The sequence below is a fragment of the Anoplopoma fimbria genome, chromosome 13, assembly GCF_027596085.1.
Source record: "Anoplopoma fimbria isolate UVic2021 breed Golden Eagle Sablefish chromosome 13, Afim_UVic_2022, whole genome shotgun sequence".
Taxonomy (NCBI): Eukaryota; Metazoa; Chordata; class Actinopteri; order Perciformes; family Anoplopomatidae; genus Anoplopoma; species Anoplopoma fimbria.
Genome location: NC_072461.1, coordinates 7,135,231 through 7,160,288, shown reverse-complemented (window position 1 = coordinate 7,160,288; position 25,058 = coordinate 7,135,231). Strand labels below are relative to the sequence as shown.

General features: G+C 42.0%; 3 protein-coding genes across 5 annotated transcripts; 2 read left to right on the top strand and 1 right to left on the bottom strand.

The window, feature by feature from the left end:
* Positions 1–1,541: 1,541 nt before the first annotated feature.
* rab3c (RAB3C, member RAS oncogene family) lies at positions 1,542–10,442 on the bottom strand. 2 transcript variants are annotated; one of them, XM_054610895.1, is made up of 5 exons: positions 10,425–10,442; positions 8,400–8,624; positions 4,824–4,942; positions 1,957–2,081; positions 1,542–1,732 (listed from the first exon to the last, which is right to left on the bottom strand). In XM_054610895.1, the coding sequence occupies exons 1-5, from the start codon at positions 10,440–10,442 to the stop codon at positions 1,542–1,544; spliced, it is 678 nt and encodes a 225-aa protein (XP_054466870.1). The 2 variants fall into 2 exon arrangements, with proteins under 2 accessions (XP_054466870.1, XP_054466869.1); XM_054610894.1 differs by lacking the exon at positions 10,425–10,442 and adding an exon at positions 9,781–9,871.
* A 537-nt stretch (positions 10,443–10,979) lies between these two features.
* Positions 10,980–15,680, top strand: si:dkey-190g11.3 (uncharacterized protein LOC567059 homolog). Of its 2 annotated transcripts, XM_054611444.1 has the most exons (6): positions 10,980–11,139; positions 12,069–12,242; positions 13,985–14,089; positions 14,265–14,405; positions 14,483–14,533; positions 14,635–15,680. In XM_054611444.1, exons 2-6 carry the CDS (start codon positions 12,075–12,077, stop codon positions 14,821–14,823), a joined length of 654 nt encoding a protein of 217 aa, XP_054467419.1. In that variant the 5' UTR covers positions 10,980–11,139; positions 12,069–12,074; the 3' UTR covers positions 14,824–15,680. The 2 variants fall into 2 exon arrangements, with proteins under 2 accessions (XP_054467419.1, XP_054467420.1); XM_054611445.1 differs by lacking the exon at positions 10,980–11,139 and having other exon boundaries at positions 12,028–12,242.
* An 899-nt stretch (positions 15,681–16,579) lies between these two features.
* plk2b (polo-like kinase 2b (Drosophila)) lies at positions 16,580–22,276 on the top strand. Its single transcript, XM_054610573.1, has 14 exons — positions 16,580–16,808; positions 16,901–17,008; positions 17,126–17,242; positions 17,523–17,652; positions 17,859–18,042; positions 18,207–18,405; positions 18,532–18,679; positions 18,902–18,996; positions 19,313–19,445; positions 19,651–19,731; positions 20,159–20,318; positions 20,666–20,795; positions 20,947–21,057; positions 21,238–22,276. Exons 1-14 carry the CDS (start codon positions 16,623–16,625, stop codon positions 21,427–21,429), a joined length of 1,974 nt encoding a protein of 657 aa, XP_054466548.1. The 5' UTR covers positions 16,580–16,622; the 3' UTR covers positions 21,430–22,276.
* Positions 22,277–25,058: the final 2,782 nt, after the last annotated feature.

Here is a 25,058-nt window from a genome sequence, read left to right as displayed (position 1 = left end):
CTGACCAAACTGTCTCTCACATACTGCAGATAGAGTCATAGTACTCGAGGACAGGAGAAACTATGTACAGGGTTTCATTCATAAAATATTGCACTTATTGGCCCATTGCATCTCACAGCGAGTGCTGTGACAATGCTTCTAAATCTGTAACACAGAGTGATATATACACTATCTTATTATATAAATCTACATAGATAAGTCAGGACTGGCTTCATGCAATATTTTGGGTTTTTTATTCAACTATGCAACAAACAACTGACGATGCTAAAGGAATTGTTGTGTTTTGGCACAAATGTTTTTGCAGAACTGAAAGGCTTTCTGGATTTTAAAATGGGCTACAACTGTTATACTAGATGTACTTGAGTTATCATTAAGACCACTACTGTTTATCCACAATGTTTTTCTTTCAGGAGGGAATTATTTTATAGCACAAACATGAAATTTAAGCATGCTAAATGAAATATTTTTATATATATGGCTGTTTATTCCATGCCAGAGCTGATCAGTTGTTATATGTCATACACTGTACTGTGCCTTGACAGTGTGAGATTTGTATTTAATGAAATGCTGGATCATTGCTATCATATGGAGTTGAGGATGTTTAGGTTCTATCTTCAGATAAAACAGCACATATGATTGACTTTTTGGCAGCATGCTCATCGCACCAAACTATAAAGGGTCACCTTAGAGGCTAAGCACATAGAATTAGTTGCTTTTAAGATTTTACAGATATACTTATCAGAGAAACCACACATCTACAGACAGCAAAACGTAGAATAGTACTCACATCAACATTACACATACGGGATTCATTCCAAAAGTAAGCATGACAGAGGAACTTACGGAGGCCGTGTTGGAGATGCTAAAAGGCCACTTTTTTATCCAAGGTAGACGATCTTTTGAGATGACAGAGTTTCACTCATTTGTGACATAATACTCACACTCGTGCAAACCCTCACACACTTACTGTACAGTCACACAACCGCCACACACTCACTACACAAAAGAAAGCCGCTACATCCTTTTAGTGCACTAAATCATAGATTTGGCAGCTTTAGGAGACAAAATAATCCTATAAAAGTAAAATACATACTGTACAAAAAATAAAATAAAAACACTCACTTACTCTATCTCTCATTTTATAATTATACTAGGTCTTAAAGATTTTTAAAGGTCTTAAGGACTAACTGTACATCATGTCTATGGACTATTTCCAGCTTTATCAAACAGACTTGGTTTATGACCACACTAACGAGTTTAGGAATGAGAATATGGTGTCTCTATATTTTGGATATCCTGTAATGTCACACAGTTTACGATAGCCATGACTGTTTGTCTGGTTATTTGCTCTTGATATAAGGTGATAAAGTTGAGAGATAGTACAACGGCATTTTGTAATTCTACCACTAAACAGGGTTTGAGCTGTAGTCCAGAGAAAGCAGCACTAGCAGGAGTGACAGGGGAGAACAAAACTCTGCACACTCTACCACCTTACAGGACCCGGGCTGCCCTCCCGTATATTTTTTCCCTGACATCAGTCACTAACAGTTGCATCCAGGCTGCTGGAGCGGCGGAGCGCTGTCTGTGAGTTTGGCAGTGGGAGCTCCTGTGGTGACGGCCGGGTCCGAGTCCAAGCTCTCGGACATCTTGTCGCAAATGAGGTCGACGAGACGTTCAAAGGTCTGCTTCACGTTGATGTTGTCCTTGGCGCTGGTCTCAAAGAATTCAAAACCTTGAGAAGGAGGGAGAGTTAGCAAGCAAACAGGAGGAGAAAAGACAACCAGCATGTGATAAATATTTCATATTACATTTTTAGGAAAAGCTTTGAGAGTTATTGTTACTGATTAAAGCTGCCTCGTGTAGCAATAGGATAATATCCTAAAAGGTAACAAAAGCACTGGACCAATGCAATGATGATGAATAACATAAAGGGTTAAATGTTGCTCCAAGACTTACCCAACTGTTCTGCCAGCAGTCTGCCATTGTCCACTGACACCACTCTCTCCTCCTCCATATCACACTTGTTTCCAGCCAGCACCACCTGTGCATTATCCCACGAGTAGGTTTTTATCTGGGTTGACCTGCGCGTAATCAGAAGTTTTTTTTTTCATTAAGGCATCACAGTCAAATAAATGCTGTTGCTGAATTTTACAATAACTCGTCAGGATTGTCTTTGTGGCTCTTTTTACTGGACGGGATCCTGAAAGTTGGTGGAGCGAAGGACAATTTTGGGTTTGGAAGTTTGTTTCCCGCTTGGACCAGACGTGAAGAGCGATTACATCAGCTTGCGTTTGGCATCACGTAATACTTGAGTCACTGATAGCAGCCGCGCAAAAGTGGGTCAACTGCTGGTCTGTGCTGAACACATGTTAGCACTATCACTCGGATGTAGGTTATCACTTGATATTTTCTAGCTATTTGGCATCGACATGTGTGACTTTTTATCCTTTCCTTCAGATTTGTTATTTCAGCTCCTGCTAATTTCTGATTGGTAAGCTCTTAATTGTACACAGCCTGCTGGATATTTAAGCTACACGGTGTATAAGTTATAGTCACTGACAGGGCATATAGGTAATGGCTAACTATACAGAAAAAGCACACACCTTGCAAATGTGGATTGTTATTTGAGCTCTGTGTCTTTCAACTTCAACTCAGGAAAATGATTTACATCCCAGATGGTGATGTTCCGGCACGGTAACAAATTAACTGTGAATCAGGGCGGTGCTTGTTCTCAACATAATTTGAGAAGGCATTTAGGGAACAAATATCTCCTGTTGTGTTGCAGTCTGACTAAAAGTAGGCTAACACACCGTAGGCTGAAATCAGTAGAGAAAGAGCCAGAAAGAAAGGGAGGAAGAAACAATGAGTCGGCGAGAGAGAAAGAGAGAGAGAGAGCAGCATGATGTTGGCACTCCTCCTCGCTCTCTGTCCAGTTCGGACTTGTTAGCGGTTCAGATGTGGGTCATTTTGAAGCCAACTGCTGATAATGTTCACTGACAGAAAACACATTAGTGTTTGCATTAAGTCAAACAGAGCTGCGTATGCAGGCTATAAAAGGTCTGTACTTTACCAGTGCTTTTTGAACAATGTAGCCTCTGAAGAACAGAGGACAAACGGTAATTGGAAGGTAAATCCTGTGAGATGGTTGCTGTTATAAAATGCTTTGTGTAATTCATTTGCATGATTTCTTTAATGTCCATTTGATGTCAGCATTATAATATTTCCCTGTTTTGTCTCTGTCACAGGAAGGAAATGAGCACGTCACAAGCTTAATTCAGCCACCGTCGGGGAAGGAGCCGTTGCCATGGCAGCCTTTCTTTTTTTCCAACAACCTTGTCACAAGGAACAAGGGAAAGAGAAAGTGGAATTAAAGCCTGTGGCAAAGGCAAAAAAAAAAAGAGTAATTCTGGTTATATGAAGGGTAAAAGAAAGAGCCTCTTCCTGTGTATACAGTTGAGTTATTCTGTCTGTCTGGTACGTAAACCTCAGGTAACTCTCTGGGATCGTCGCTGCCAGTGACACACTTGGCTCCATTAATTAAGATGCCTTTCACAGACAGTGCTCAGACTGCAGTATTCCATCAAGGTGTCAGACAGGCCTTAAAAGAATAATAGGTGTGTCTGGCTCTGACCTCTCTTCACAAGAAAGCCTTGTTTTTTCTTAATGACTGGAAATCTATTTAAACACAAATCAGGCTGACAATGTGGAGCGTTTTAACACAAGTCGTGCTAATAATAGTGCAGCATCTCAGTTTTACATTCCTTTAAACATTTCATCCAAAATTAAAGCATGCAAGGCTTTAATATGTGCCCACTTTAAATGCAGCTGCTTTAACCATGACAAGTGCTTTCTAAAGCAGCTGTCAAGTGCTGCTAGCTAAAGTGACGAGGGCCAAGCAGACATTGGCCTTAATAGTGATTGTCATAGTCCTACAATGGGTGCAAGCCACGTAGCATGAAGTAACACCATCTATATCAAGTATGTGTGAGTCTTATCCTTGCAGCGGAAACACAAACATCATGAGAATATCACTTTGATGATTCAGAAATTGTTCTTCTGAAAAAAAAAAAAAAGCTCATTCAGTGCTCCCATGATTTCTTTGGGCTGGCAGACACAGATAACCGTAGGACAGCAGGGTGTAAATAAAAACGGAAAATGATAACACCTCTGGAGTGTCGAGTTGTAAATCAATGTAAATGTAAATCAAACACACATTTATATCTGATTGGCAGAGCTGAAATCACTCGCCGCGTCCTCGCTGTTGTGCTGCACTGTTTGTGCTGATGAGAACGCGCTTGTTTCTAGAGCAAGAATCCTAACCCAGAAACCTGGTTTCTGCAGCCAATCCAACGTCGCCTTCCGAGTCCAGTTTTAGACACCAATGCATCATCATAAGTCAGTGACATTTGGGCTTGGCTCAGAGTTGCTCCTCAGCCTGCAGACGCTTGCGTGACTCATGAATGGACGAGAACCATGACCTTGACAAGTTTCCCCTAGATCGCCAAGCCTGACAACGACGCACACATGCACAATACATAGCGACACTGTCGAAATATAAGAGAGAGAATACTGTAGCTGAGAGAAAGGGATGGTGGACTGTTTGCAGGATTATCTTGTGAAAAGGAAAGAAAAACGTACAATATCAAGGGTGCAGGACTGATTGCATAATGGTGAAAAACAGAAAGCCCTTTTTGCTGCGTTGATCTGATGCTCATAACAACTCAATATAACCCACAGTAAGAGATGTGACGAGAGATGACATCTACATGCAAAAACTGTCAAAAACGACCCAGCATTGACTCCAAAGAGCTCAGGCGACTCACCAGTCCTGCACAGCGCCGAAGGACTCCTCATTGGTGATGTCGTACATTAGGATGAAGCCCATGGCCCCGCGGTAGTAGGCAGTGGTGATGGTCCTGTAGCGCTCCTGGCCTGCTGTGTCCTACACACAGAAAGCATGATTTAGCGTTGATGTTAGCCAGCTGATTCATATTTAGGCTCAGCAACATTGACATGATGCTGCGCAGCACAAATGCAAGTCCGTAATGGTAAATGTGAAGCCATGTGCATTATTAATCTGCAGCTATTTATGCATACTTAGAGATTCATCAGCTAAAATATGTGCACAATTTAGGGTCTACTTTTCTGTTTTCTATCTCCGTTTATGTACGGATACGTTTGTTGTGTTTGTGATGTGGAAATAATCATTATACTAACTGCCTCACTGGCTTTGCATTGATAAGATGCCAAAAACAGCGTGTCAGTTTTGGCTGATGTGATTGATTCTTTCCTCTCCTCAGCTGTGATAAATACCCAGTGGTGCAGTATTCAGAGCTCAGCTCTGCATGCATTTTGGAGAAAAAAGGGGCTAAAAATAGAGAACCAATGATTTCAACATTGGGAGAAAACTTGCTGTTAATGATAAGGCTGAACAAATTGTTCAAAGGCAAAGCAGGCGAGTGATTACGCAGCGCTCGAGGAGTAGTACATTGTACACAGATTACCCTGGTAACAAGTGGCCACTGCAGCCTTTGCAACGAGATGTCAATGAAAATGCTAATGAATCCCAATGCAGACGGATGAAGCTCTTCTGTGTGTCCATGAGGAGGGAGGAGAAGTGTGAGCTCAGGAAGATTTTTGTTTGCTCGTAGAAGTGTAGATTTGATGTTTTACGATACATTATATAATACTAAATCCCAATGATGTCCTTCCTGTTTCTACTGTATGTTTACTGTTATGTTGTTCCACCCACAACAACAAATGTGTTTGCAGGCCTCTGTGAATCATGATGGAGCACTTCTGGCTGCTCCACTTGGCTCTTGTTAAACAGAAGCTCGACAGGCAGCACTGGATTGTATTTGCCACAGTGGTGTGGCTTTCTGTCAGCCTGCACATGGCTGCAACAGTGTGCCTGTTATAGCCAGAGGACAGCTCTGACCTTCACTCCACAGAGACAGAGCTCACAGCCTGCCGAGCTTCCACACACACCACTGCTAGGACCCTTTGTTGGTGTACAATAACACCTAAAAAATGCATGTGGATGTCTGCATCTTTAATGTCAGTGGCTAGTGTGTTAAATAGTATAAAAGAAAGACAAATATGTTATTTCTACTTTCATAGTGCATGTACTAATTCACGAAACAGTATGTATAAGTCATCTGAATGTTTTAACTTTGGTCCTTTTTTCTTGTCTGAGTTTTGAGGCTCGGACATTTCAGTAGCATATTGATTCTTTTCCGAGTACTTGACAATGACCTTTCATTTCCAGGCTATTTCAGTGAGCCGGTTTGCTTGTTCTCAGTTAAAAAGACAAAAATGCTGAGTCCTGTGAATCAGAGCTCCTTGAAAAGCTTTGCTTTTATTCTGCAGCTCACTGGAAATCAATCCAAGAAGCTGACTGCTTCAAGCGGAGAGGCAGTGAGCGGCGGATGACACGCGCCTGAACTCGTCTTCATTCAGTAAAGTGAGTTTACAGTTTATCATGAGGTCAATCTTGGCTCGCCGATGTGCTTCATTAACTTCAGCCAAATACAACAACAGGGACAACTCTCAGCAGATTCATGGTGCGACTGCCACAATGACATTAGCCAACAGCTATCACCTTAAATGGCTACTTACTGTAAGTCAGCTCTCTGTGAGTCCAACTTAAAAAATCAGACCAATTAATTTAGATAGACAGGCAATATTGTTTTGTTTTTTATCTCTGAATATGCTTGTCTATGCTAATGATGAAAACACATTATCCTGATTTGCCAACAGTCATTTGACTGTTCAAATCTAGCTTTCACATCCTGCAGGAGAGCTTCTTCTTTGTCTCTTTATGGGATTAGCAAACACCAAAGGCCTGGAGGTGGCTAATTGCTGCAAAAGACAACAGTTGTGACAAGAGAGACCAAACCCGCTGAAGGAAAGTTGCCATTTGGTTAAGCACACAGAAGATTTTTTTTTTCTTTTAAAAGGAATAGAGAGAAAGAGAGGAACTTTTCCATATCTATATCTGAGGAATTACAAGACAATCTGCTCCAACAGCTCAGATGAACTCCTAGTAAAACAGCCTCAGACATTCTTCAGTTTCCCACACGTTCTGAGGAAGGTGTTGCTTCTGTGTTCTTCCCCGCCGTGTGCCAAACTAACACTTACTAGTCTCCTGTCAGTAATGTTGAGACTTCCATCTGTCTCCATACTCACAGTGTGGGGTGTTAAACAGGAAAACACAATATAGCCTCTCCTGAAGCTTCCTCCAATTAATTAAACACACAGCAAATGTGCTACATGTTTCTAAGAAATAAAGAGTGTTTCTAGTTCTGAATTGAGACACTGAAATTCAAACACTAGTATAAAATGGCTTAGTTAGGATGGTGCCAAACATTACTTTATGAGTAAAACGGTCCTTTTTGTATATTGATCTTGAAGAAGATTGCTTGAGGTGACATCAAAGTCCTTTATTATTGTTTATATACCTATCTATACCTACAAACCCGAGATGGTGTAAGAAATAAGATAAGCTTCAAATATACATTCTGTTCTTTGACTTAAGTATATATAACATAATGCAAACAACAAGGGATGAAAAGGGAAGTGCATCCAAGCATGTCAAGCAAGCATGATCTGTCCTGAGACAGAAAAAACGGACTAAATGTAATTGATGCAGAGGTGATCCCGTGTGTGCAGGACTTTTTTGTATGGCCAAGCAGCCATTAAGTCACAACCTGTCACAGTCCTTGAAACATATTGATCCAATGAGAAAGACATGGGCAGGGGTCAGGAGACGGTGGGCTCTGGGCATAGATTGACATCCTTTTAACAGACAGGACAGGAGTCACTCTGCATGAACACAAAGACGGAGAGGGATGAGGGGGGAGGGTGGCTCTGGAGAGCCCCTGCCCCCTTAGAGCTTAGGTAGTCCTCCAGGAGACCTTGGAGGACCACAGAAATCTGATCTCTTCCGCACACCTATGTTTCGACATGCAAACGCTCTGGATTTAACTGAATTCAATTTGAAATGTGTGCTTGGATGGCATGACAACCATGAAACCAAGAAACATGACATGTGATATGAAAGGAAAACCACTATTACAGCTTGTTGTATGTTGCTGGTTTGTAGTCTGGAAATGTGTTTTCTTCCTTCTATAAAATACCATCATTAGATGATATTCATATTCTAAATATAGTTAAGCTTTTAAATAGAAAGATTAATGGGGAAAAGCAGGTCTTTCAAGATTTAACAACAAATAAGTAGGTCATCATCTTATTGACCAGCGAAGGAGTGCAGGATAAGACAATACAACATTTCTTTGATCTTTTGTCATATTCCAATTCTTTCATCTGTTTTTTTCAGGAACCAAACATTTTATGACTCACCTCTAAATGTTTAATGCTAATATCTTAATATGTCATACCCAGATCTGCAGTTTGATCCTCTTGTCATTCTTGTACACCGTCTTCACTTTGAAGTCAATGCCCACTGTGCTGACGAAGGCCGAGGTGAAGGCGTCGTCGGCGTAGCGGAACAGGAAGGATGTTTTACCCACGCTGCTGTTGCCGATGATCAGCAGCTTGAACATGTAGTCAAAGTTTTGGTCCCCTCCCTCTCCCTTCCCTTTCACATCCTGAGTGGCAGCCATCTAAAAAGGAAAACAAAACACCAGAGATGCTGAAAAGAATACATTAAGAGCTTCACCTTGAGTTACTGTGAAGCTTTCCAGAGCTGTGACGCACAAAGGATGAGAACCAAACAAATAAGGAACTAATTATTTGTTTTTTCAGTTGACTCTAAATGTTGTACACAGACTCCAGTACTAGCTTTCTGTATAGGCCACAGATCAGAAGTGACAGAAGGCTGTGTCAGGCAAACCAGCATGACCAACGCAGCAAGCTGTATTGATGAGTATTAGATAACCAGCATTTTAAAGAGCTGACTGTGTATCCTCTAAAGCCAAAAATGATTCTGTTAATGAACTAAGGGATCATTATAATTGATGCTACTACCATTATCACTTAAAGATCTCATAAATTCAAATCAGATGCAGTATTTTTATATGCAAAATACACATATATTGTACTGGCACAAAACATGTCAAACTACAATGTTACATTCCAGTTCAAATGTGACTATTAGAGTGTGATGTTTTGATTTTACTTGTAAAAAAAAAAGCTTCCCTACCTAGAAAATACACTCACATTTCAACAGACATTAAATCTTCTTCCTTATTAAAAACTGATGTAACCTACTGTTATACATGTACAATAATACATGTATTTTCACCTTAAAAACGCATCTATACCGAGCATTTCCGCTGCAAGCAGTCAGCGACCAAAGAGGACAAGAGTACTACGAGCAAGATGTCAAGAGCACAGTCATCACTGCTCCAAGGTGAACGTTTTGACAAAGCCACTGCGCTCACATGCCCAACACGGGCAAACCACATCTCCTTGTAGCCCATCTGGTTATAAAAGATGCCGGACCTCGATGGTGCACATACTGCAACGGCGGTGTCTCTCTTCGCTTCCGTGTATGAGAAAAAAAAAACCAAAAAAAAAAAAAAAAAAAAACCACCACCGAGGCAGTATTTACAAGGACACCGCTACAAAAAAAAATATCAGTGCAACGCTGCACACAGCACGATAAAAGCAGCCATCTGATATGTAATTACATGCCAGCTAATGCTACACGAGCAAATCTGGGCAGGAGGTCATTTTTGATGAATTAATGAAATTCTTCTACATAACTATTAATACATTGAACCACCAAAACGCGTGGAGGACATTGCGTTAACAAACCTGTTTTGAAGGCCTCGGCTCTATCTGTATCGGCCGCTGTTTTGCAGAATACGGGTTTTGTACGTGTGTCTAACGCGGGCGTTGATTTTTCTTCCCCCAGTGTGTGTCTCTGTCTCTCTCTCTCTCTCTCTCTCTCTCTGGAGCGCCGACCAATTTCAGCACCTGGGAGCTGTCCCCTCCGCTTCGGATATTGTGGCACGCGCCCCTGAGCACGAGCAGAGGAAAGTGCGTGTCACGCGTGTCTCTGACGTCAGCTGGCCGGGGGGAGAGAGAGAGAGAGAGAGAGCGTGGGGTTGTAGTTTTATCGCGGTATGAGCGCAGACAAGGAGAGGGGCATTAACAGACGGGCTATGACTGCATTACCCAGCGTTCAGCGCGTCACAGCTGTCGGCAGCTGTATGGTTTTTACCGTGGAGGCACAGAGAAGAGCTTTGTAGTTCTTTGTACAATAAGACGTCAGACATCGCCGGAAAAAACGCTCCACATATTGCAAGAGAGAGACTAAAATTAAACTGCAATAAAACCGGAAACATTTATTTAGCATCTCACTGCTCGGTATACGTCATATCTGTATGACTGATGCTCTCTCTCTCTCTCTCTCTCTCTCTCTCTGCATGGCTTTGCAATACAATCACACATCTTACCTTCCCGTACAAGTCCATTTTGTGTCTGTTATCAATATAACTCCAGCAGCCTATTATAAACTGGCAGCTGGGCAGTATATTTTGAAGCAAACATAATGGCCTCTCCTTTTGCGTCACTCTGGTCTGTCTTGCCAACGCCCCCCCCCCTGCCATAAAGCCAGAAGCGGCTGAGCAAATAAGAGAGGCCTGAGTGGTGGATGAATGGATGAATATTATTATTACTGTGGGCCTTTCAATGGGGGCGAGGGCACGGTGAGCACACGGCGGAAGTGAAACAAATGGGCATCTTTGCAATTGTAATCACATCGGCCCTCTTTTAGGCTTACAACAGGCCCCGCATAATCAATTTGAATGGGGGGGGCGATGCTGCAGCATCGACATAATGAGGTGAGGACCAATAGGCTCATACCAGCAATTATTATTCTGTGAGCAACACTGGTCTTTCAATATCCACCTCCTATTACTAGACTCACACCTGATCCTAACATGCACAGGTCGCACGGTCACACACTTAACACACATTACATGAGCGTGGACTACAACTCCAACACAAGTCCTGGTTCTAGCTGTCAGGAGCCTTGAGTCAGCCAGTGAGCAGCCATTTGATAGGGCGTGTATGGATTTATAGGGCGGGACGTCGTGCTGACTGAGTGCCTTCTGACTGGAGGATCTGTGTGTGCAGGTTGCTGACTGCGCAGCAGAGGGTGCGGGTCAGGTAGGCTGCACAAACATGTCTGTCTCCCCAGATTGTGTGCTATAACTTTCCAAATGTGCCAAACATGTCTGCCACGCGTGTGCCCGCTACGTGTGTGTATGTGTGTGTGTGTGTGTGTGTGTCGCTCGTAAGTAGGTCAGTTATTCCATCATTCGTTTGCCTTTGAATAATTCTGTTTCGATTTTGTACAAAATCAGAAATCGTTAAGAAATCTATTGGCGTGTTTGAAAGCTGTTTTTGAATCATTCATATTGGTACATCTGCCAAGCTCCTCTGTTTCGAGAATGCGAGCATTTTGTTAACAGGGCTGACAGTTTCAATACATGACCTTAGCGTGGTAAACAAACTTTTCTAGAAGGTCTCGACGTGAGAAAAGGCCGCTGTGGCACCATCTGCTGTTGGAAAAAGGTGTTCTGGTGACATTTAATCTTGGTAGCTCTGAAAGGCTGCTCTGTGGTAATGATTAACAAAACTATATTGGCAGAGCTTCGAATTACTGCTGCTTTATAATAAGCCTGCTGACCTCCCGATGCTGAAGTGTATCTATTTACAACAGGAGATTGTATGATTATTTTCATCCTGCAATCTGACACTATTTTAATGTCACAGCTTCCAAATCAAATTCAGCAGCTTGAGATATCATCTTTCAATTGTTAGAAAGAGACATCAATGAGCACAAAATTAGCACAAAAAAGAACAATCCCTATTAAAATTGTTTATGTTTTGCCTTTATATTAAAAAAAGAAGAGAATATCTGATGATGTATCTTTGTCAGATTATTTTTATTTTGTTTTATTTATTTTTTATCGTCAAATATCAACATCGGTTTGGACCTAAATTATCTTATATTTTCTTCAGAGTTTTACTCTTTTATAGGATGCAGTTATCTCTCCTCTCATTTGCTGTATTTTTAACCACACTGGTGACAGTTTGCAATGGAGGACTCCATTGAGGTGATTCTGCAAGACTATAGCAGGGTCTGTCCCACCAACAGACCGCATCTCGTCCTGACTGCCTGCACAGGTGCTCTACTCACAGGCCTGTATGGAGTATGGAGCCTGTTTGCTTTGCCTGGATTTCGCAGAATCCCGTGGAACCTCAAGGTGCTTGAGATATTTCCCTTTTCTGTTTTTACCTGCCTGCTTTGCTTTCTCACCATTATTTCAATACCAAAGGCTGCAGGTTTGTGTGAAACAGACAGAACATAACTTGCACAGCAACAATAATTTGCTTATTTTGGACCATAATACTCCATGCTATCAAGAAGAACATGGGCTGGAGAACTGCACCATCTTCTACAGTACATGAGCCTGAAGTGCATTTTGTCCATTGCAGTAGCATAATGGATCATGCACTACTTTTGTTCACTGTCGGTGCAAGATGTCTGTAAATATTATATTTCAGTTATTTTGTTTTTCTACTGTTTTTATTGCTTATTTATAATACTTGTTTTTTTATTTTTATTTTTTATTTTTCATTTTTTATTTTTATCTTGTCTTCTACTATGTCTCTTGTGTGCACTTTACTCTATGCTGCTGTAAGCCTGCAAATTTCCCCGCTGCAGGACTAATAAAGGATTATCTTATCTTATTTTATGAACTGGAAAACATGATGATCAGAGTTTTTTTTTTATGTAAAAAGAATCAGTTTTAAAGCTAATACTAATACCTGAAACGTATGATCAACATGTAATTGCTTTTTTGCTTATGATTAACATATATCTGACCTTTTGTTTTTTGAATTAATGACATGATGCTTTTTTTTATTCTGCCAGCTAAATCTCACATAAAACATTTTATCCGAGGAGGAAAGTGTAACTTTACATTATCACAAATAAAACCCAGTTCCCCACAGCTAGAGACCAGAGACAGCCTGCATAATTCATCACTAAGTGAGTGGGAGATCAGATTAAGTGCCATAGTCACAACACTCAGAAGACTTTACAGTTGTGATAGAAGTTAATTCATAGTATAATATATTATACTGAGGTTTGAATAGCTTTACAAATCTTTTTTTTTAATAAGATAAGATAATCCTTTATTAGTCCCGCAGCGGGGAAATTTGCAGGCTTACAGCAGCATAGAGTAAAGTGCACACAAGAGACATAGTAGAAGACAAGATAAAAATAAAAAATGAAAATAAAAAAAACAAGTATTATAAATAAGCAATAAAAAACAGTAGAAAATCAACAATAACTGAAATATTTTAACTATTATTGCACAGTGTAATGTATTGCACAGGTTTTTATTGTCATGTTTTTATTGTCATGTGTCATGTGGTCTGCTGGGAGCAGAGTTGGTTGTGCAACCTGACAGCAGCAGGAAGGAAGGACCTGCGGTACCTCTCCTTCACACACCGGGGGTGAAGCAGCCGGTGGCTGAAGGAGCTGCACAGAGCTGCCAGGGTGTCCTGCATGGGGTGAGAGGTGTTGTTCATCAGGGATGACAGCTTGGCCATCATCCTCCTGTCTCCCACCACCTCCACCGTATCCAGTGGACACCCCAGCACACTGCTGGCCTTCCTGACAAGCTTGTTGAGTCTCTTCTTGTCGGCTGCTGAGATGCTGCTGCTCCAGCAGACCACTGCATAAAAAATGGCTGATGCCACCACAGAGTTGAAAAAGGTCCTCAGGAGTGCTCCCTGCACTCCAAAGGACCTCAGTCTCCTCAGCAGATAGAGTCTGCTCTGACCCTTTTTATAAAGTGCATAATGTAATTGTATATTTTATATTTCCATTGTAGTTGTAATTGTCCCTTTAAATCTTGTTTTATAGGGGGACTGTCTGACAGAATAAAGAGACGTATTGTGACGTATTGACTCACTATATGTTTGTACTTTGGTCCAGGTTCCTTATTTACCCTCCAGTAAAGTCCAGACCATGAACACTATGCAGCTGCTTGAGGGACGAATGGGTCGCCTAGCAGATCTGGGATCAGGAGATGGGCGACTGGTTAGTAAGCTGCAATTGTTTTTTTTTTTTTAAAAAAGGTTAATTTATAGCCAAAAAATAATAAATGGAAAATCTGACTCTGAAACCATGTGTTTCATGGTTTAAAATCCAGGTGTATCAATCTGAGTGTGTGGTGTATGTAGTTTATATTACATCCCCAGATTTGAATTTCCAGGTGTTTGCGGCTTCTTCTGCTGGTTTCCAGTGCACAGGTTTTGAGATCAACTCCATTTTAGTGGCCTGTGCCAAGAGCAAGGCCCTGTGGACAGGAGTGCCCTCCAGCCAGGCAACCTTTGTTAAAAAAGACTTCTGGAAGGTAAGACCGTAACAAAAATGACTGCTGTCTTAATGAAAGTTGGTAAATGACCCTATTTGTGTTTCCTTCATTCGTAGGCTGATTTATCTGATTACAACAACGTGACAGCTTTCCTTGCTCCAGGAGTGGTGAGTTTTCCACCTAATGAAGAATTATTTATTCATATAAGTAGCATAGATAAGATTTGATTACTAAGTGACTGATTTAATCTTTTTTGTTTGGTTGACAGATGGAAGTGCTTGGTGAGAAGCTGTTGAAAGAGCTTCCTGATGATGCCTCTGTCATCGCTTGTCGTTTTCCTTTCCCCGACTGGCCACAAAAATCGTCTGCTGGCTTTGGTCTTGACCAGACTTTTTCTTATGACATCAGCACCGTGCGGTCACACCTGAGAAAAATGCCGAAAACAGCAGTGCATTAACTCAAAGTCTCTGGGGTAGTTTTCGGTTATTTTATTTCTCTGTCATCCTCAACATCCCTAAACACGAAGACAACACATTTTTAGCGGTAATCAGACAGACTTTAGGGAAATGAATTGGTGATATGTGTCAGTTACGAGCACTGAGCAGGAGGGATCCTTAAGAAATATGTCATGAACATTGCGAGGATGAGAGGGCTCTGACTAAGCAGAATGTCAGGTGGATTTTGACATCACTTATCCCCTGCAGTATTTGTTCAATCTTTGCTCAGCCAGAACAGACTGTGCCTTTGCCATTTTACTGAGAATCTTGTTATAAATACCATCATGCACCACTATCTAGAACATGGCTGTATCTATTCTAAAAGCCCTTCTACTACAATTATTTTTACCTCCTCATCAACACTGATGAACTTCTTTGGTAAATGCTAAAAGAGGGATTATGAGGTCAATGTTTTGCAATGTTTTGTCTCACGTTGCTTTCGATGGGTTTAACTTAGATCCATATTTTGTGTTTATTCAAGATGGGAATATGTCTCCAGTTCAAGGCCGTTCTGAGATTTATTTTATTGGTCTCCTAGACAGCCACCGGAGTTAGACACAGACATTTTTATGTTGTGTATGGTCTAGAATAATGATCTGTGTCACCTGACTCTTGTGGGTCATATGAAATATGTAACTGGGTAGCGAAAAAGACACTTTACTCTGAAAACCATTATTGTGCATGGTTATATGTGTAACACTCTGTTTTTCTGTCTGTTTGTTAGCAGTATAACGAGACATTTCAGTAAAATTAGCTGGAAAGTAGGCCATTTGCCAATGAACAAGTGATTTATTATATTCGTATTAAAATCATATTAACACGAGATATATCTTTTTTGCAATATTTTCTCATGAGCAATGTGTGCCAGTGATTTCATTTGGTTACAGACACAGATGCAGACTGAAATTTTCTAAACATTTGGATTTGTTAAGCTAATACATTTAGGGGACTTTGCAGCCTTAGTGGATGAATCTGCTCTCTGTATTACAAATTACTGATATACTGTAGCACTTTCAGTGACACTGTACTTTTTCTAATAGTTCAAAGGTCATTAAAATATACCTGCAGCTGTGAGCTAGAACACAAATCTTCCACCTCTAAAACCTTTTCCCTCATACCACTGCATGATGAAGTCTCACATGTCAGTCGGAATACAGTATTCACTAAGTCTTTGGTTAAGTGTCAAAGGCAGAACAGGTTTGTAACCTGAACTGTACCTTGAATGGTATCCAAAATCTCCAGCTGAGGGTGCTAGTGCTCCAAAGAGAGTTTGGTGTAAAAACACAGGGTGAGGTGAGCCTGAATAGAATACTGATAATGTCTATCCTCTGCATGGAGGATATTTAATCGACCAAATGCATCAGACTTCTAACACCTTGAATTATATGTTGCACTAAAATGTAAAAGATCAATTCACGAGCCTGGAATCCTTAAACAAAATAGGTAAATTACAGAACATTATTGTTGTGTATGGAGGCTGGTGATGCAAATAATCATAGGAATCTATAAAAGTTATTACAAAATAGCAGTATCTACAAGCTGTTATTTTGTTCCTATTTCTGATTTCCTGTCCGTGTCATCATCAACACCAATGCACATGCAAGGTAATCGATATCAAGAAGACATCACGCCCTCATTCCACGCCGTGACGTCAGAGAGAGGGCGGCAGACAGCCGGGTGGGGTGGGTGCCAGACTATAAAGACTCAGAGACGGGCTCCGGGCTGCATTCTGAGTGCGGGACGACACGATCCACCTCTAATGGAAGTACAGAGAAATATCGGGCTCCAACAGACAAACAGCAGCAGTATGGGTGAATCGACGCAGAGGTCGAGCGAACCTCGGCGGAAGAGAACAGATGAGCGCAGTGCGCCCTCGGAGATGGCCAGGATCATCACTGACCCGGCCACGGGGAAGTGCTACTGCCGTGGGAAAGTTTTGGGAAAGGTAGAGCACGCATATAATATGTAGTTGTGTTGGGGGGATTCACCTTGTAACCTGAAGACGCGGCATGTTAACAGTGTTGTTCCTCTTTCCAGGGAGGGTTTGCCAAATGCTACGAGATGACCGACCTCTCCACCAGCAAAGTTTACGCAGCCAAAATCATCCCGCATGCACGCGTCTCCAAACCTCACCAAAGAGAGAAGGTAAGCGCGCACGGATCCGGTGCCTGTAACGCACTGGTGTGTTTTGGAAAAGCAGATTTTTTTTACAAAATTGCCTTTGGTTACAATAGTTAACATTTATGTCCCTTCCTCTGCTAGATTGACCGAGAAATTGAGCTGCACCGAGTTCTGCACCACAAGCACATTGTGCACTTTTATCACCACTTTGAGGACAAGGAGAACATCTACATCCTGTTGGAATACTGCAGTAGAAAAGTAAGTGCTGTTGGTCACATACTTAAGTCTCCGTGCTGTACTTTTTGAATAACACCTGCATTGCACCTAAAATCAACGAGGCAGCACTCGTTCTGTCCTCACTACAAAAGACTATACATTACATTACAGCAAATCTCCATATCTCCATACAGTTTCCTTAGATTAAGGATAATTCACTATGTTGAGGTTTTCTTCAGAGGGAAATATGTGTTGCTAGAATAATTAAACTCGAGGAAACCCCTCTATAATCATTCACCCCCTACATTTTGTCTTTTTGCAGTCGTTGGCCCACATCCTGAAGGCTCGCAAAGTGCTAACTGAGCCAGAGGTGCGTTATTACCTGAGACAGATTGTATCTGGACTGAAATACCTGCATGAACAAGAGATCCTTCACAGAGACCTGAAACTAGGTAAGGAATTTTTACGCTACATTCCTGAGACACTTTGTGCACAATTGTAATGATGCATTCTGTACAGGGAGGATATCTTTTTTTTGCTCATACGAACCCGCTTCCTCCTCTATAATCAGTTCGTCAGAGGATCTGTGCTGTATTTAGCCTTTGATCCTGGGTTGAATATCAAGTGCTCATCATCACATTCTCTTTCTTCCCCACAGGTAACTTCTTTGTGAGTGAGTCGATGGAGCTGAAGGTCGGGGACTTTGGTCTGGCTGCCAAGTTGGAGCCAGCGGGAAACCGGAGGAAGACGATCTGTGGAACTCCCAACTACCTGTCCCCCGAGGTGCTCAACAAGCAGGGCCACGGCTGTGAATCAGACATCTGGGCCCTAGGCTGTGTAATGTGAGTAGGAGAGCTGCATATTCACCATTATGTGCTTTAATGGTTCTGATGATAAATTATTAATATAAAAATACATATTTCTGTGGACTTTTCTATTCCTGTCACTTGTCTGAGTTTTTTTAGTGATGGAACTCAGCTCACTTTTGCCTTCCATCTTGCTCCAGGTACACCATGCTGTTGGGCAGACCACCATTTGAAACCACAAACCTGAAGGAGACCTACAGGTGTATTAGAGAGGCGCGTTATTCCCTGCCCTCCTCCCTGTCGCCACAGTCTAAGCAGCTAATCACCACCCTGCTGGCCAAGATCCCAGAGGACCGACCTAACCTAGACCACATTCTGAGGCACGACTTCTTCACGCAGGTTAGACCCTATTTTCACCTCCCTGTCTGTCTGTTCCGCTCTCTGTCTGTCTCACCAAATGTCACTCTGTGGGGAGTATAACAGTGACCCCCTTCTCAACACTGACCCACTTTTTTTTCTCCACAGGGGTTCAGTCCAGAGCGTCTGTCGGCGAGCTGTTGCCACTCGGCACCAGATTTCCACGTCTCTAGTCCCGCCAAGAGCTTCTTCAAGAAAGCTGCCGCTGCGCTCTTTGGTGGGAAGAGAGACAAGGTCAAATACTACGAGACTCTGAGTGAGTATTGCATCAACCACTGAGCACTCTAAACGCCACTTTTCACATCGGCGCAGATATGTTTCACTTTGCACAATTGTGGTTGCTACAAGAGGCACCAAAATCTAATTCATAAGATGAACATAAGAGCACCATTCACATTTCATTGTTATGTCAGTTTATGTAGCTGCTGGTTAAGAGGTCATGCTCTGATATGCTGTGTGTCGTCATTGCCTTTGATAGATAAGTTAACCAAAGAGGAAGAGGAGATCTACAAACTGCAGCACGACCTGGAGAGAACTGTCATCAGCCAACAGCAGAGCAAAAAGATTTCTGAGGTAAGAGATTGAATGAATATTCAACACAAAACAGGATATTTACAAGAGTGTAGGTGATGTTGCAGGCACATTATTCATACATCCATTAAATAAACAGGGAGGTTTGAGATATCATGTTGAGGAGAATCCAATGAGTCACTCTGATGCAGCACTAAAACATCATCGCAGCATAATTTCAGAGCAAACTAAAAGCACTTATTTTTCAACCTTTAGAGCCAACCACTTTGCATCCGTGGGTGACTGCTTAGTCATAGCAGGAAGGGATTATCCAAACTCAGAGATTCGAACTCATGTCGTCACTGTTTCTCACCTTCAGAATGGAAGTCTACTTCCGCCATCTGCCGAGAGCCCCGTTGGCCCGGCAACGGAGGGCCAGTCCCCGACGACACGAGACACCATCCGTCTCATCGTCAGGGGGAGTCTGGGGAGTTGCAGCAGCAGCAGCGAATGTAAGCTCACCAGCCTCGTTTCACTCACACACAGCCCAGTAATTGATGTTATATTATACTTTTTTTTTTTTTTTTTTTTTTTTTTTTTTACCTGTTAACTACACACAACCAAATAGAGATTTGATGCATCAGCTGGAGTGCAAAGTCATTTCTTGTACTGTCACGTTACATCAAGCTAAGTGACCCCCTGTTGTTGTTCCTGCAGGCCTGGAAGACAGCACAACGGGGAGTGTGGCTGAGACCGTTGCAAGCGTGTTGAGGGGATGTCTGGAGAATATGCCTAAAGGTGAGTCGACTTGTTGAAATGATTATCAAAGTCATGACCTATACACTTTGTGGATCAGATGATTCCACATTGAAAGTCTTTGCTATACAACCAAAGCACTTTTCCTGCAATTGACCTTGAAATGTCTAAACTGAGAGACATGTTGATCAAAGAACATGTAGATTCATGTTTAATTTCAAAGACACACTCCCTGATTTTGTTGACACACCTGCATTCCCTCAAAGCTCATTGTTGATGTTTAAATCCTCAATACAGGTTTATAGGTATGTTTCAGTGAACCTGGAGGACCTTTTGGAGTGTAGTTAAGCTCCTAGCTGCTTTAACAAAGCCGAGGATAGCTCAAGCTTTCACATTTAAGGTTGTCTGTTCTTTAATTCTTCCTTGTCATTGTAATCAAATCCTCCTCCTCTGTGTTGTTACCTTGCAGCCGACGACATTCCTCAGGGCTCAAACAGCTGCAGTCTTCAATGGGTGACTAAATGGGTGGACTACTCCAACAAGTATGGCTTTGGCTACCAGTTGTCTGATTACACCGTGGGAGTTCTCTTCAACAACGGCACTCACATGAGCCTCCTGCCTGACAGAAAGTATGCACCATTCTGTACTTTCACCACACCACACCTTCAGTTTGACAGTTACTAGGAACTACGTATAATGGAAATGGCTTGTTTAAACATGCATTAGTACTTATAATTTCTTTGATGGACCTGTTAGTGGTTTGACAGAAGTCTTCAAAAATGAAGGGATGAGTCGACTTGTTAAGTTTTAGTACATGAATTACCTTAACTGTTTTCAAGCAAGAGGTATATTTTCAGTCAAGAATACTAACATATTTTGAATGTCAGGGATATCCATCTATGTTTGCCCCTTTTTATGTTGTGTTTATCTGAGTGGTTGTGTAACTCTGTTTGTGTCCTTCTCTCCATCTCTTCAGGACCATTCATTACTATGCAGAGTTGGGCCAGCGCTCTGTCTTCCCCACTTGCGAGGTTCCTGAACACTTTGTGGGCCAGGTTACTGTGCTCAAGTACTTTTCCCACTACATGGAGGAGAACCTCATGGATGTAAGTAAACCTGTCTATTCACCCACTCCTCTTTCTGCTATTTCTCTTGCTATTCTGTGTCTTTGTCTTTCCATCACCTGAAGCATTAGAGATGGTATCTTTCATGTTGCAGCCTGTCTAATCCTTCTGCGATACTCCTTTGCTTTCTCAGGGCGGGGACCTGGGTAGTATGACGGATGCACACATGCCCAGACTCTACCTGCTGCAGTGGCTCAAGTCCGACCGCGCCCTCATGATGCTCTTTAACGACGGCACTTTCCAGGTAAACACATAAGCTATCAGAGAAAACAGAGCCGTTTCTGGGCATAATCAAAGCAGCACGTTTTAGGAGAAGGGTTAGACCACAAATCAAATTAGAAAAAGTTCACTTGCAATGTTCTTTTGCCCAAAATTGATAGAGAATAAACTAATAAATAAACTTATTTATTTTAAATCTAAACAGATCAACTTTTACCACGACCACACCAAGATCATCCTGTGTTGCCAGAAGGATGAGTACATGCTGACATACATCAACGAGGACCGCGTCTCCAAAACCTTCAAACTCAGCTCCCTGCTGACGTCTGGATGCCCCAACGACCTTCGTGAACGCATGGTGTACTCCCTCAACATGCTTCTGCAGAGGTGCAGCTAAACCTACGATAATGTGCTTTGGACGGCGTTACACAAGAAAAATCTACGCTTTGTAGTACCGCAGTGCTGCAGCGGAGCCAGAATCATGTGGGAAGGACAAGTTTGAGGATGAAGCTGGACCTGTGAAAAGTTAATTAACATTCCTTCACTGTTGCACCTTCATGACTCAGCAGAGGTGCAGGTGAAAAAAAATAATAACACTCAGAGACTCTGTGGAGGGGGGAATGAAATGTAGCACAATGACAGTGGATGGCAAAGGGCTGATTTGTATGTGGATTGTTAGAGGAGGGGAAAGACGGAGCATGTTGGAGCGAGTATGTTGGTACGAATGTGAACCCCAGCTGTTTGACTGGAAAGGAGGAATGTTTGGGAAGTAAAGACAATCGCTGGGCTGGCACCAGCTTAAATGTGTATTGTCCAGTTGATGCTGTTTTATAGAAGCGATCCATAAACTGATGCTCTGAATGTAACCAGAGCTAGACTGTGGAATAATGTAAATTATGTACAGTGTATGTTACAGCCATCTCAACCATGCAGACAATTGATTTGCTAATGTGTGTGTGGATGCTGCAGAGTTCGGCTGTTTATATGTGTGTGTGAGTGGGAAGGGTGTAACATCACACTAACTAACTAACTGTGATTTGTTCTCTTTAATGACGGACGGACTCGGCGCATTGAGATGGGTACCAGTTGGATGATGAGAGCAAGAGAATTACATTAAAAGAAAAACAGTACCAGGGATTCTTTAAGTATCCCTTAAGAGCCATTATCATCGTGGTAGAAAATGTCCTAAATAACTTATTGTGTAAAAAAAGGTGCAGTATTTATTTATTTAATAATAAAGAGCCTTTTCTAAAAAAAAAAACTACTCCTGAGTACTTGTCCTTGTTATTGAGTGTTTGTACCCATATTTATTTTCAGAAGAACAATTGCTCCGTCTGCTAAAAGATGTTATTAGATGTTTACTGCTATTACATTTTCCGAGCGTGCCCTCAAAATAGATGCCTGGTATTGATGGGGGTTTTTTTTCTAAGTGCATTTCAGCAAACATGAAAATGAACTGTGTTCTTGTTTCATATGTAAGAAGCAGTTCCTGAGTTCATGTAGGGTACATTGTGGTAAGAATTAGATGAAACAACTCATATCTTTGGGCTGGTTCAAGTCAAAGCAAGTATTTTCGCTTTAAACTTCAACAGGAAACAGGCACACAGAGAGATACTTGATAGAGAACATGTTTACAATAAGGTTGTTTGTACTCAAGGTTCTCGTCCCCATCTTTGCTGAGTTTTCCTCCGCAGTGATAAATTGAGGATGGCAAAGATGACTTGAGTGTGCAATGTGGCTGACCTTGTCTTACACAAACGGATGCTTGCTACTTCGCATACAAAACACGGCCCTGATCAACAGATAAGCCAGCTGGGTGGTTCAGAGACACAGCAGGAAAGACAGCCTAATAGAGGCATGCGGCTGGAAGGACAGGCAGACGAATTAAATGACATACTTTGGTACTATGTCAACGATTGCATCAGAGCTTTTGAGGTTACAATCATTCTTAGACATCCTTTCACGTTCACTGTACTGACTGTAACCATGGAAACAAGCAACCACTGACCAAGTTGGGGAGAGTCGGAAATCAATGACAGCTGGCACTTTTTCTCTTTGGTGAAAGTCAGAGCTCGTGTCCTGACATACTTATGCTTAAATTGTAACTCGTGTCTTTTGCTAATGATCAGCTTTTCCGCTGCACGCGTTCTGTTCTCAACACGGGTATTTGATCCAGCTGTCTGTTGAACACCTCGTCGCCCTCCCCGCTTATGTAATGATGGAAGTTGAACATGGATGTTTGAGTCATCCCTTTGGATGTTCACTCAGAATATCTTTTCTCTTCAGAGTTCGATAATGAATGCCTCATGCATAAACACACCCACACTGACAGAAGCAGAACAGGAAGTAGCCTACAAGAAGAAAGAGCAGAAATTATTCATGACGACACCTCCAGGTCTGAGTGTGCGTGTTTTGACAGTAATGGCCCCTGGAATGGATGCTTCAGTCAGACAGAAATAGATTTTGTTGTTGACGTGAAGTTTTGTGGCCTCCGAGGGCATGTTTACCCCTGGTCCTAACATCTGCAGCGGAGTGCAGCATCTCCATCAGATGGATGGACTGAGTTAACCCAAATAATTCACAGACTGCTGCCTATTACCAAGCAAGCGAGAGGAAAAGGGGCAGCTTCCCTGAGTTTATATGAGGGAAACCATTTCCCAGTCCAATGTAGTTTCAGGTCAAGTCAGGATCTCTTCTGTGAGTCAGCATTTGTTAGCTGATCATCTCTATTGGTCTCATGGGAACTTTCTGCAAGTCTGTGAGCGTAACACATAGATAAGCTAATTAGAAAACCCTGTGGAGTTCAAAAAGCTAATAGTGCAAGTTCACTTGACGTTCTTAGTGTCACTGTCATGCTATAACGCTGCCAGTTTTCAGTATCAGCCACACAAAGCTTCTGCTCCGGTAATGTCACGTTGACAGTGGGAAAAGTCTTGCGGACAGGCTCAGCTTGGGATTGAGTCTAAGCTGGAGTGACAAAGGGTATCTATATACCTCAGCTTCTATCACAAAGTTCTCTGCAGGCAGAAGAGTGAGTCAGTTTGGCGTTAAAAGTGATAGTAGGCACATTCTGCCTGAAAAAAAAAAAATGCTTTGATTTGTGCACACACTTGGAGGCACTACAGGGATGAGAAGGCCTTTGCATATCAAATGTCAGCACTCCTCCTCCTACTATGTGGACGAAAACAGATGTACTATAGAAGGAGCTGGGATGACTTTAGACTGCCCATTCTCTGCTGTAGCCTACAGTATCAACTGGAGAGATGAGCAATGCACAGCAGTCAAACTTATGTTGCCAGTGCCTTCTTAGTTAAATACAGTCTTAACCAGAAAAAAACGTACGTTTAACGTTGAGTCACCATGTATGATGCAGTGCATGCCCAATTACGCCCAGTAGTGTTCTGTTCTGTTTTTCTTTGTTGAAAATAGAACCTTTTGGATGGCTACAGCAGTTATTCTTATTGCATCTGTGAATCAAACTGTAGTTTGTAGCATATTGAGCCCCACTGTAGTTCAGACACATGTCTTATGTGTTTCATATACTACATCCTTTGTAAGCAGGGACAGACCGTGTCAAGCCTACTCTGATTCATTCCAGAACATCACATGAGCCAAACTAAAATGAGTGTTATTGCAATACATTGTTTAAACCTCAACGCAAGGATCCTGACTGAAGTACCCAAATGCAATCAATGTATACAATTTGCATAAAGCTTTTTGTGTCTCATTAAATACATTTAATGGATGTTTTCTTTATCCAGCCATTAATCACACGTGTCAGACTAACTCCGCTGAGTGAACCGATATGAACCGTTGCACACAGCCTTCATCACATCGCCGCTGGATTGTGGCAAAAGCTGTCATGTGAAGTGGATGAGCCTCACAGTCTGATCTTTACGATAACAGATTGTGCTACATCTCCTTCTACTGCAACAGCACCCTCCTCTGTGATGTCAGCAGGGAATGTGACTTCCTCGAAATGGGGTAACGACCTGCTGACTTCTTTAATAAAAACATCCCGTGGTT

Excerpts from the sequence above, each read along its gene's own strand:
- si:dkey-190g11.3 (XM_054611444.1), top strand. The coding sequence starts at position 12,075 with ATGGAGGACTCCATTGAGGTGATTCTGCAAGACTATAGCAGGGTCTGT. Across the intron at positions 12,243-13,984 it reads GAATCCCGTGGAACCTCAAG|GTTCCTTATTTACCCTCCAG; the intron begins GTGCTTGAGATA and ends ACTTTGGTCCAG. Across the intron at positions 14,406-14,482 it reads TTAAAAAAGACTTCTGGAAG|GCTGATTTATCTGATTACAA; the intron begins GTAAGACCGTAA and ends CTTCATTCGTAG.
- rab3c (XM_054610895.1), bottom strand. Across the intron at positions 2,082-4,823 it reads TTCGGCGCTGTGCAGGACTG|GTCAACCCAGATAAAAACCT; the intron begins GTGAGTCGCCTG and ends GATTACGCGCAG. Across the intron at positions 1,733-1,956 it reads ACTGCTGGCAGAACAGTTGG|GTTTTGAATTCTTTGAGACC; the intron begins GTAAGTCTTGGA and ends CTCCTTCTCAAG.
- plk2b (XM_054610573.1), top strand. The coding sequence starts at position 16,623 with ATGGAAGTACAGAGAAATATCGGGCTCCAACAGACAAACAGCAGCAGT. Across the intron at positions 17,653-17,858 it reads TCACAGAGACCTGAAACTAG|GTAACTTCTTTGTGAGTGAG; the intron begins GTAAGGAATTTT and ends TCTTCCCCACAG. Across the intron at positions 20,319-20,665 it reads AGCCTCCTGCCTGACAGAAA|GACCATTCATTACTATGCAG; the intron begins GTATGCACCATT and ends CCATCTCTTCAG.